At 44.8% G+C, this 12,532-nt stretch overlaps 1 protein-coding gene across 1 annotated transcript in view; it reads right to left on the bottom strand.

The window, feature by feature from the left end:
* The window catches only part of OSBPL5 (oxysterol binding protein like 5), a 246,834-nt gene that overhangs the window by 15,732 nt on the left and 218,570 nt on the right, over nt 1–12,532 (bottom strand). The window contains exons 13-16 of the mRNA XM_075928129.2: nt 9,202–9,298; nt 7,902–8,000; nt 5,666–5,763; nt 3,475–3,564 (exon numbers count right to left, since the gene is read on the bottom strand). Coding sequence (XP_075784244.1) covers nt 3,475–3,564; nt 5,666–5,763; nt 7,902–8,000; nt 9,202–9,298 — 384 coding nt within the window. The remainder of the gene's footprint in view (nt 1–3,474; nt 3,565–5,665; nt 5,764–7,901; nt 8,001–9,201; nt 9,299–12,532) is intronic.

Below are 12,532 nucleotides of genomic sequence, written 5' to 3'. Positions count from 1 at the left end.
ACCTCCATGAACATATCTAACTTCTCTTTAAACTCTGTTATAGTTCTAGCCTTCACAGCCTTCTGTGGCAAGGAGTTCCACAGGTTGACTATGTGCTGTATGAAGAACAACTTTCTTTTATTAGTTTTAAACCTGCTGTCCATTCATTTCATTTGGTGTCCTCTAGTCCTCCTATTATGGAAACTAATGAAGAACTTTTCTTTATTCACCCCCTCCACACAACTCATGATTTTATAGACCTCTATCATATCCCCCCTCAGTCTCCTCTTTTCTAAACTGAAAAGTCCCAGTCTCTTTAGCCTCTCTTCATATGGGACCTGTTCCAAACCCCTGATCATTTTAGTTGCCCTTTTCTGAACCCTTTCCAAGGCCAAAATATCTTTTTTGAGGTGAGGAGACCAAATCTGTACACAGTACTGAAGATATGGCGTACCATAGTTTTATACTTCCCCTCCTACTTCTTCCCCTGGTTTCCCCCTCCCCTCTCCCACCTCCTTTTCCCAGTCTCCCCAGAGGTTAATCCCCCCCCCTCCAGTTTTGTTAAATAAAGAGAGTTTCTATTTTTGAACACACATGTCCTTTATTTTGTACATCAGGAAGGGGGGCTAGGGAGGAGCAAGTGGAAGGAGGTGAGGGAGGAATGGGGCACGAGCCCCCGATGGGGAGGACTGGGGTGACTCTGCAGGCTCCTCGGGGTGGAAGCTCTCCCACAGGGCCTCCTGGATCCTGACAGCCCCCCGATTGGCCTCCCTGGGTGGCAGCCTGTGGCAAGTGCAGCCGGGCTGATGGCTGAGTGCTGTGATGTACCGAGTGCGGGCACTCCAAGACAGGACTGCTTTGCTGTCCCTCATCAAGGTAGACAAGCAAGCGGGGAACCCTGAGAACTGTCTGTCCGGGGTGGGAGTCGGGTCCCTTTAAGCACAGACCTCAGCTAGCCTGAGACAGCAGCTCCACACCCTAAGTCCTAACCTGATGCCCTGCTGGCACTGGTTCCGGCCAGCCTTAACTTTGGTTCAGGGTCCACTCAATGTGGACATGCTATTTCGAATTAGCAAAACACTAATTCGAATTAATTTTTAGATCTAGATGCACTAATTCGAATTAGCTTATTTTGAATTAACTAATTCGAATTAAGTTAGTTTGAATTAGTGCTGTAGTGTAGACATACCCTAACAGACTAACTCTGCTACCCCCTGGAGCCGCTACTTAAAGGCTGATTAGGTGATGTCTTAGTCTCTCTGCCTAACAAAGTGACTTCATGGGCCTGCCTCCAGACAAAGCAACACTTCAAACCAAGAATCAGAGGGGTAGCCGTGTTAGTCTGAATCTGCATAAACAACGAGATGTCCCATGGCACCTCATAGACTAACAGATTTATTGGAGCATAAACTTTTGTGGGCATGTCAAACAAAATGACCCAGACTGGCAATTTACACAGCATATAGTGAACAGAGTGACATCCACCAGGCTGGAGTGAATTACATATTTATTGCATCTGCTGAACAGCATGAACGTGGTTGCCATTCAGCCATCAGCACATGGTGTATATATTGTCCAAACCACGTTCAGATCACGGATTGTTATTTCACCCATTACTGTCTGTCCACCTGCCTCCTTTCCACCTGCAGACTCCATCCCAGAGCCCTAACTCTTTCTACAACCCCGTCTCAGGTGAGAAAAGATCTCAGCGCAAGAGCCAGGTCTCTGGCTGGGGAAGAACAGAGGAGTTAGTCCAAAGGCAGGATAATAGATCCCCAAGGTACTCTCCAGCAGTAGAACCTGCCTCCTCCAAGCTCTGACAGTGTGAATGGCAAGTTCATAAGATGTATATCTACAAAACCATTAAAAACAGGCATGCACTTTATAACAGGTACACACAGAAGCCCTCAACATCATACCACAGAGTTGAGGGAAGCTTTGGGATTTACTTCTTGAGCTAGACCCAGCTTCCCTCCTCGTCCCCTGGGGATTGCGCTCCCTACGCATGGAATCAGCAGTAGTTTTTTTACATTAGGAGGTGAATAGACAAGGGACTGAGATTTTGCTTGATGCTGGAGGAAAGCAAGCAGAGCTCAGAGAACAGGCTGATAATTCTTACTTTCTGAACAACAGACCCCTCCTCTGTTCCCCCCTTCCCTTCAAAGCACACATTTCCCAAAACCAAAGAGCATCTTGCAGCTTTGCCCTTTTGAAGCAGTGGAGTTTATACCACACACTGTGCAAACTGTGCCTTGCAAAAGGCAAGTGAAGAGCAAATTGTTTCCTGGTTGATGAAACCCAGTGACAAATGCAGGAAGCCAAGCAGCATGCAACTGGACAGCATTAAGACTCAAGGGCGGCATGGCCGAATTATGTAATGTAATCTACAGCAGTCACAGAAAACAGCATGGAGAATGTCATCTATAATCCAGCATTATTCCAAATTGCAGAGGCGCACACAGGAGTGATTAGAGCTGGAATTGAACAAATTCATCCAACTCCATGGCAAAGGATGTTTACATTCTGACTACATTTCAAATACATATTCAGATTGCACCTAAGGGGAAAGACAGCCCAGAAGTTGGCAGGCTAGCTTAGGCCTCAGGAAACCTGCATTCACTTCCCTTACAGACTACAGCGTGGCCATTGCCAAGTCAGTGGCTGTGTTCCTCAGTTCCCCATCTGTGAAATGGGGATAACAGCACTGCTCTACCTCAGAGGGAGGTAGCGAAGATAAATGCATTAAAGATTGTGAGGCAGCCAGGCACTCTAGTAATGGAGGCCAGACAACCACCATGATTGGCGTAGGGCTGGCAATTTGCCAGCTCTTGTCTGATGCCATATCTCTGACCTGAGCTCAGGGTCCAAAGTGCACTGAAGTCACTGGAAAGACTCCAACTGGCTCCTAGAAATGCCAGTGGAGAGACAGGTACCTGCACTTAAGTCTGACTAGGATGCCAGAGCTGTAAAGGCCAGAAGCAGTGTTTTTATGTCCCATTGAACCCCATGTTAAAGGGTAAAGGAGAGTCAGGGAAGCGGGGCAAAAGGGGGCAATTGCCCTGGAGTCCGGCAACACGAAAGGGTCCGGAGCTCCCAGGTGCTGCTACTGCAGCAGTGACAGTAGCCAGAGCACGGGCCCTTTAAATCACTGCTGGAGCAGTGCGTGGCATGCTCTGGGGCAGCACTGGGGCTGGGCGGGAGGGGAGGTATGCCGTAGTCCAGGTGGCACTGAGGGCTAGCTGCCCACCCTGTCCCCGCCCCTTCCACCCAAGGACCCACCCCTTCTGGGGGCACAAAGCAGGGCCCCATGCCTTGCCCAGGGACCAGGTGAGACTGTTGGCACCACTGAGCAGAGATGTTAGATTGGAAACAGGTTCCATTTCAGATGAGAAGGTAACAAAACGCTCCCAGTTTTTAGGCTGTAACACTCCCCCTTTCCCATGACCCTGGTTTTTTTTTTTAAATATGTTAGCAGTGCAAATTAAGATTTGTTACCCAGTGTCCTTCAAGGCTTGCTAACACTTCTTCTCCTGATTTAATCTTCCCAGAGATTTGATTAATGCTTGTGCTGCCACCGAAGAAGGGCTGTTGAAGAAAAAATATAGATACATTATAAAATACAATCTGTCTGGAAAAAAATGGAGGAGAACCAACCAACAAACAGTACGTAAGAACAGAGCTGAAAACTTGCTAGCTCTCCAGTGTTATGGGGGAAAGGCAAGCATTTTGGTATTTATACCCTTTAGGAGTGTGCCCCATCCTATCCGCTTCTAAAACTGAAGTCTCTGCAGCAGACACAAGGGAACAGGGATAAACTTTCACCTATTTAACATTCAACAATGCAGTGTTGGTAATTTTCCCCAATTTTATCCATTGGTTTCTAGACACTGATTTAGCTTCACCAGTGCAAAGTCCTAGTGCAGACCGAGTGAATGCCTTCAAAAGTATGTTTGCAATAGTGAAGCTTAAGCTCGGTTTCTAGCAGATGTAAAACTGCAGCAATACAAACAGCAGTTTTGCCCATTTCTAGCAGAGGTTTGAACCACAACATGATACCAGTGTCTGGCCACCAACAGTTATAGTAGGAGCAAAATCTCAGTGTAGACAAGGCTTATGTGGGTATTACAAAAGGGTATTTCCAGAGATTATTAGAACAATAGGAAATTCCGTTCACCTTCCACACAGCTAACACAGGAAATGAAGGCAATAGATAGAACAGCTGCTCAAGTTCCATCACCAAGTGATATTTTTTCATCTGTTCTGACTGCTGCTTTTCAAAGCTGTTTGCAAGTTGGAGCTGCACAGGATTATTTTATACCTTAAACTGTTCTTTACTGCATCATCTATGAAAAAGGATTCTTTGGTAATTAGTAAGGCAGGAATGAACATATGTGATCCACCAGAAAACTGGCAAGCACCGAAATTAACAAGGCTACAGATCACATCTTTAATTGACCACAAGTTTATTGCAAATGTGGCTAAGGCTGTAAGAAATAGCCACAATATAGTATAGATAAAATATCTGACAAGCAAATCACAGTGACCTCCCCTAACCAGATCTGAGCCATGACAGATGGTTTTTAAGCCAGCGAAGGCAGCAGAGTCTACACGTGCACACTGACTCATTTCAGGGTCATAAGCATTAATTTATAGATGGCTCTTGGAATATAGTTTTATGTAGAGGTCTGATGCAAAGCCATCAAGCCCCATAGGAAGATTCATTTGAAACACAACGGCAGTCACACTGCTGAAAAGGTATTGGAGGAAGCAGTCGCGTTGCTTTGCCAATACAAGTTGCAAACAATAAAACATTGTCTTTCCCTGCAGAATCCTGCAGGGAGAATTTCTAAAGAATTCAAGTTCTCCGGAAATCTACAGCAATGCTCCAGCTCTGCCCAAGGGATCTACACCACCTTGCAGATTCTGTTGCCACCACAACTCTACAGAGTATTTACTTTGTAGCTAGGAAGAGATTGCTCATTAGGATAAGAGATGAATGGATGCTTATTAAAAAGGGATTGTAGTGTCCCCAAAAAGAGACAAGTCACTGCCATCTCCTTTAATCCTTCCTGAATGGCCACTTCTATTAGGATTCCTACAGAGTCCTCAGTGTTGCCTGCAAGCTGCACATTTTGATTTCACAGGTGACATAAACTGCAAACACAAATAAAAATAAGAGGCCAGGATCTGAAAATATGGCCCTACAGGTAAGTCTACACTGAAGTTGGGAGAGTACTTCCCAGCATGAGTAAATACACATGCACTAGATCTGCTTGAATGAACACTCAGAAACCAGTCACACTGCCATGGCAGCACAGATCAGCAGGTGGAGCTAGGCAGCTAGCCCGACCCATCATCCATGCTGCTGCTACTGCACAGCGACGGTTAGCACGTTGGGCCCACTGGCTCGGCTCTAGCAATCTAGTTGCACTGAGAAGCACAGACCTTGCTTCAGCATAAATGTACCCCAAGTACATTGGCCCAGATCACACAGTAAGGCAGTGATGGAGTTGGTTGAAAACCCAAGTCTCCTGACTGCTGGCCCTGAGGCTTAGTCACAAGGCTGTGCTTCCTTTCTCACTACGGACTTCCCATTATAAGATTCTTTGTGTGAATCCTGGATGTCTGGCACTGATAAGAAAGAACCGGAGGCTCTGAGACAGATCAAGGGCATTATATCTATTACCTTTAGCTTGAACTCCAGTTCTGCCCTGTGGTTGCTTTTCTCACATTCGATAGTAACCTTCCCTCCAAGCTCCATTGTCATGGTACCATATAAAATTCCTAAAATAAAAACAACAGGACATGGTGTTTGCAGAGGCAATGGGCTAGTTTCTAAATTCAGACATCCTTATAATTCCATAGCTCCAAGACCAGAAGGTATTCTCTCCACCCCTCCATTACACAGGCCGTAGAACGTCTCCCAAGTAATTCCTAGAGCAGATCTGTTAGAAAAACATCTAAGCTTGAATGTAAAATTGCAACTGCAACTCTTTGGTAAATTGTTCCAATTGTTAATTACTCTCTCTGTTAAAAATGTATGCCTCATTGCCAGTCTGAATGTATCTAGCTTCACCTCTGGCCATTGATGATGATATAGCTTTCTCTACTAGATGGAAGAGCCCTTTACTAGGGTTGCCAGGTGTCCGGTTTTGAACTGGACAGTCCAGTATTTGAGCTTTCTGTCTGGGAAACAAATTGAGAAAATACCAGACATATAAATGTCCAGTATTTTCGAATTAAGTAAGTTTTATTATTATCAGGAGTATCAGTACGTAGTTGTGTACTGCCTGGCTGGTAGACACACTCACACTGCATGAGCAGGTCTACCAGCCAGGCAGTACGCAACTACACCGTAGAGAGGAGGGAGGCAGGGCCGGGGTGGAATCCCCAGGGCCGGACTTGCCCATGCTCCCCGCTGGGACCATGTGCAGGATGGGCTGCACCCCAGGATCTGTGTGCACCTGGGCCAGCCCTGCTCCCTGCCAGCTGGCTCCCTCCCCCCCCAACCAGCTCTGCTCTCCCCAATCCCGTCCTGGACAGCCCTGCTTCCCACCGTCCAGTTCCTTATCCTGATCTCCTCTGGCCAGCTCCACTCTTCCTGACCCTCTCCTGGCCAGTCCTGCTCCCCGCTGGCCGGTTCCTCCTCCAGACAGCCCTGCTCCCCCCAATCCCCTCCCGGCCAGCCCTGTTTCCTGCTGGCTGTTCTCCCCTCCCCAATCTCCTCTGGCCAGCCCCGCTCCCCCTAACCTCCTCCCAGCCAGCCCTGCTCCCCTCCTGGCCGGTCCCCACCCCATCTGAGATCAAGTGTGTCTGGTATTTTTTTGAAATCATCTGGTAACCCTATCCTTTACTAAAGATTTGCTCTTCATGTAGATGCTTACAGACTGCAATCAAGTCACCCCTTCACCTTCTTTTTGTTAAGTTAAATGGCTGGAGCTCCTTGAGTGTCTCACTATAAAGTATGTTTTCTAATCCTTTAATCTTTCTTGCAGCTCTTCTGAGCCCTCTCTCCAATTCTTCAACATCCTTCTTGAACTGTGGGAACCACAATACTGTAGAATTCAAGCCTCTGACTAAACATCAAAGGCCTGGGATTTTTTTTTTAAACAAATTGGCCATGTAAACTAAACATAAAACATCCACTTCTCCTGTTCTACTTCTAAAGAGAACATATTGAAACCCCTCTGGAGGGTTTTGAGTGTGTGTGGGGAAGCAGATCAGTTACTCACAAGCAATGGTGCAACTCACATGTGATGATACTAGGCAGAGAAGGGATAGTCTGCAGGCCAAAATGTGAAGTTATAAAGGACAAATTCTTTATTTAGCTCCAATGTTGAGTCAGCAGTAGCTCTACTGACTACACCAGAATTACCAAATATTTGAACCAGTATAAACAGATTAGATTTTGATTCATACTATTTACACACAATATGGAATAGAACTTTCGGCTATTATTTTACTGTTCAATTCCAATTTCACAAACACGTACCTAAACAGAAATGGATTCAGGGTGAAATTATCCTTAAACCTTTTTTAAGAAGCCAGAGAAGCGACTTAAGATTTGTATTTTAACTTCAAAGTTGCAGTTACAAATACTCAAAAGCCAGGAAGCATAAAAAGAAAAAAAATGTTCATTGTCTCCTCACTCTCAATGCACATAACATATTGTGCATTACCAATTTCTAAATAGTATTGGCAACTTCAAATTACTCCTGTGAGAGTTGCCATACCTCTAAAGCAAACAAGTGCTGTTTAAACTTTAACACAGCAGTATAGGGCTTCTGGGTTATGACTATCAATGCATTTAGTGTCCACAGACTTTATATGAGATGCAAGAATGAGCAGAACTATTGCAGAACTGAATCCAGAGTCATTAAGATCCCATAACATTATTCTGCTTCTTTCTTTAGACATCCTACCTTTACAATGGGCATATGGCATAGTGATGATGTAGTCTTCACCCCTGTTTAGAAACGTAAGCTTCGCTTTTCCATCCAATAATGCAGAAAGTGAGTTACCTATAGATATAGGAGTACAGGTTAGTGTATGTGAATATTTGTAAAACAAATATCTAAGCTAATTCACTCATCTTCCAGTACTTAAAAATGAGACTTCAACTTAATGTAGAGTCACAAAATTAAATAAACAAGCCCTATTAATTCAGGGCACAAACCAGCACTAAGTAAATTGTGTGGAAACCTGTCTTGTGAGTAAGGTATTTTAAAATACTCCACTTTGAAACAACAGGCTCTAGTTACTGCCAGAGAGAAGACAGTGGACTCGGCAGACTATTGATCTGATGTATTAAGGTAATTCCTATGTTCTGATGTAATTTAGAGATCAATGGAGTTCCCCTTCCCCAGCCTCTGAAGTCTTTATTATGTAAATACCCCTAATTCTATATGAGCCTAAATAAACATGCCATACAAGGACAGCAGTGACTGATCATAAATTCCAGCCAGTCTAACTACATGGTGGATGTTGTGTCCAGTGGCAAACTAGTTTAAAGTATTACATGATCTTTAACCTGCAAAGTAGCAATACCCTTTTATATATAAAGAACTGCTGCTTTGTAGATTAGGGCTCCACTCTTAGAAAATTGAGATCAGAGGTAGACATGCACCTTACATGTTCTCATAAGCCAGGTATTGTGTGTGCACTAATGGGTATATGAGCTGCAATAATTGCACATGGAAAGCAGGCATACAACTGAGCACCCACAAATCCCTGAGAAATCCAGTTCTTACAGTGCTACAGCTCAATTTGAAAAATGTAGATGAGAAAAATCTCATTGAGATCCTGTGGCCAATCTCATCTTGAAGAATCCCGTGTTGTGAAATATTGTGTTACTAGCTACAGCCTTGCTGAAGCAAATAGGTTTGTCACATGTATAACAGAGTGGAATTTGGACCTCTATCTATTGCTCCCTGTGTGGGCAACACAACTGAAGTATTTGAAATTTTGCCAGGAGAAACCATAGACCACCTCTATTTTTGTAGAAGACAGTTTCTCCAACAAGTATTCAACTTGCCTTGCCTGGAGGAGGTAATTGGAAAATCCATGGGAGCTTACATGACATTTTAGGAGCTACTGCTGATATGGACTTTGGGCATTTTCTTTGCTCTTAATCTTCATCATATACTGGTATGAGTAAGAGAGAAAACAGAAGCAAGATATCCCAGCATGTAACCGAGAGGGCATTCAGGTTTGATACCTTACCATAAAACTTGGACTTGGCTAGAATGCTGCCAGTAATGCAGAACCCATCCTTCCTATTACTGACGTGAAAGGCTGACACTGGTGGGTGATGAGATACCTGCAAAGAAAAAGGGTAGTTGGGTGAAACTCTGAGCTTCCTCCATCATTAGCTTTGCCACTGGACACAACATCCACCATCATTAACTGAGTGCTCTGCATTCTTCTCAGTATGAAAGGTGTATATCCGGCCTCTAGTGGTGTATCCAGGCTCAAGTCATGTAATAGTTGCTAGGGAGTGTTTGCAGATGCAGGTTTTAAACCTGATGTATAGAACAAGCACATTCTTGGGACTCTGATCTGCCCTAGGGAAGAATTAGCATTCCTTTTCGGCCTGAGGTGAGGAACGTGAGGTTCCTACTCTATCATTCCCCTCCCACCACACCTAGCAAGTCTAAAGTAGCAATGAGCGACCCTCCATTTCAATGGGCCACAAAGGTGTCATAAGCAAGATGGTCTCCTGGGATAGGGTAGTTTTGCTAACTGCTTGCATACTTAGAATTTGTGGGATGTGCCAACTGAACAATAGCAGCGCTTTGACTGGTTGCAGAGGGAGCGCACGGCTCTTCCAGTCAATGTTGTGTGCAACCAGCACGCACCTCCACTTCATGTACCTTGGCTTTACGTATGTGTTACTTGAATAATACAGGTACAAGAAACAGACAGAAACCAGCAGAAGCTGGCAACCCTGTGCATGAGCAACGGTAAACAAAATGTCTTGTGGGCTGCACATAGAACCCGCACTCAGAACACAGAATGATGTGGCCCCCTGGTCATCTAAAGCAATGACAACCAAATTGTGGTTATAGAGCTACAAACAGTTCTTTAGGGATCTAAAAGAAGTTTTAGGTAGTTCATGTGTCTGAATGAAATGCTTCATGCACTATCTAGGGATATGTCTACACTACCCCGCTAGTTCGAACTAGCGGGGTAATGTAGGCATACCGCACTTGCAAATGAAGCCCGGGATTTGAATTTCCCGGGCTTCATTTGCATAAGCTCGGTGCCGCCATTTTTAAATCCCGGCTCGTTCGAACCCCGTGCCGTGCGGCTACACGGGGCACGAACTAGGTAGTTTGAACTAGGCTTCCTAGTTCGAACTACCGTTACTCCTCATTCCACGAGGAGTAACGGTAGTTCGAACTAGGGAACCTAGTTCGAACTACCTGGTTCATGCCGCGTGTAGCCGCGCGGCACGGGGTTCGAACCAGCCGGGATTTAAAAATGGCGGCGCCCGGCTTATGCAAATGAAGCCCGGGAAATTCAAATCCCGGGCTTCATTTGCAAGTGCGGTATGCCTACATTACCCTCCTAGTTCGAACTAGGAGGGTAGTGTAGACATACCCTAGATGATTAGTGGAGCAGCAATCCAGGTAATCCCAGGGATGACAATGTAAGCAGGATCTGAAGGAATGATTTTGCTACAGCTATCTGGAAGCAGGGGAGAGGGGAGAAGAGAGCCTAGGTGTGTCTATGCAAATACAGTTTGTTCCTGCTTAGCTTAGATCTGTGAAATATTCAGCTGATGGAGCAGTGATTTTCTCATTGTAGTCAACTTTGCTGGTGTTGGGTCACAAACTGTGTTTATACTAATGGCAATGTCTGTAATTATTGCGGGAATACAGAAAAAAAAAACCAGATTGTGTTTAACCTATTTCAAAGGAGGGAGACGCTGTCAGTTTAAAGAAACTCAGAAAGATAAGGGCTTCACTCCCAGAGTTCTGTGAAGTTAAGAGGGGAGGGCAGGACTCTCCATCAGCAGGCCACATGCCCTCAAGGTGTTGGCTATAAGACTGGTTCACCTTGTTTCTCCCCAATTTCTGAAAATTAGAGCTAAAATAGGGTCCCTAGCAAGTCCCTTTTATTATTTTAAATTCAGCATCCATTTGTGGCTGGACTCTGTATAGGCCAAAAGCTGAAATCACTTGTGGCAGGGCTGGGTTTCTGCATACAGACATATTGACTATGAGTAGGCAGCCATCCAGTGGGATAGCTGGTGGGAGCTACAAGTGAGCAGGTCACTGGTGGGAGCAGTGAGAGTGGTGGTATTGGCCCCCGTGCACAATAAGGGGAGACTTCATGCAGATGCACCTGTGAACTCTGATTTGCACTGACCAGATACAGCTGTGAGCGGGCTGCTGAAGCAAGGGGATGGCCCACTCAGTGCGTTGAGGTGTTGGACTCAAGAACTTGAAGCAAAGGATTGTGTCCAGTGGACTCTGGGAAGGGGGCCTTGCTGATGGGGTTTTCTTTGTTTATGGGTACTGCATGTGTTGTTTTCTTAGGTTAATGCAAGGTCACTTTTATTATTAAACAAACTATTTCTACTTCAGACTCTGCTGACAAGAAGGGAAGAAATGCCCCTGAAAGCGCCCGGTGGGCAGACTGAAATTTTCCCAGGTTTGGTTATCTTATTGAAAGAACCTCCTAGATTTTGAACCCGGCCCTTCCTGCTGTCAACTGTTACTGGCAGAAGGGTCACCACTACAAATGAGAGATGGGGTAAAATATTCCCTCCTCTCTTATTTTGCGTCTCTACTTTTTGTAGGAGAAATCATTTTGGGCCAGATTTTTAATGGGTGCAGTGCAAGGTATTTGCCAGAGAGCTCAGGACCCAGTAACTCCCATTGCAACACTCATCGATGGATTTTCAAAACACTTAGCATCCAAGGAGTGCTTTTGAAAATCTGGACCTGTGTGTCTACTAGTTTCTCCCAGTTTGTGCAAGTCTTTTTCATATCAACAGCAAAGAAGAAATATTTTAGAATAGGCAAGTATGATCATCAGACCACAAAATCTGGCAGGGGAACTCAGGGACAGATGTAGTACATGCCATTCCTTTAAATTGTAGATTTTAAAACCGATGCCCCCCTTCTCCAAAATGCCTAACAATAATGCTGTTTGCAGTTCTGTCACCATGTTGGTCCCAGGATATGAGAGAAGTAAGGCACGGAAGGTAATATTTATTGGACCAACTAATGTTGGTAGAAGGGACAAGCTTTTGAGCATCACAGAGCTTTTCCACAGTGTGGAGACGGGAACCAAAGCATCAAGCTAAATGCGAGACAGATTGTTAAGTGTAAAGGGTTTGCCCTTGTTGCAGGAGACTACTGAAAATGATGGGGGCAATTAGAAATCATGCAGCTATTGTCTGCAGCGCAATTCAGAATGTTGATTTTTTTCCCCCTATGTATTCATGGCACTGTCTAACTAAGTTCAGTAAAAAGCATGTAGTAGCAGAAAGGTTAGAAATTTGAATTTTGATTTAGTTCCTGCTTATGTGAAAAAGAAACTT

Source organism: Pelodiscus sinensis, chromosome 5 (assembly GCF_052426305.1).
Source record: "Pelodiscus sinensis isolate ZL-2025 chromosome 5, ASM5242630v1, whole genome shotgun sequence".
In the NCBI taxonomy this organism is placed as follows: Eukaryota; Metazoa; Chordata; order Testudines; family Trionychidae; genus Pelodiscus; species Pelodiscus sinensis.
Note: the sequence above shows the minus strand (reverse complement) of the source record. Positions and strands in the feature narration are given on the sequence as shown.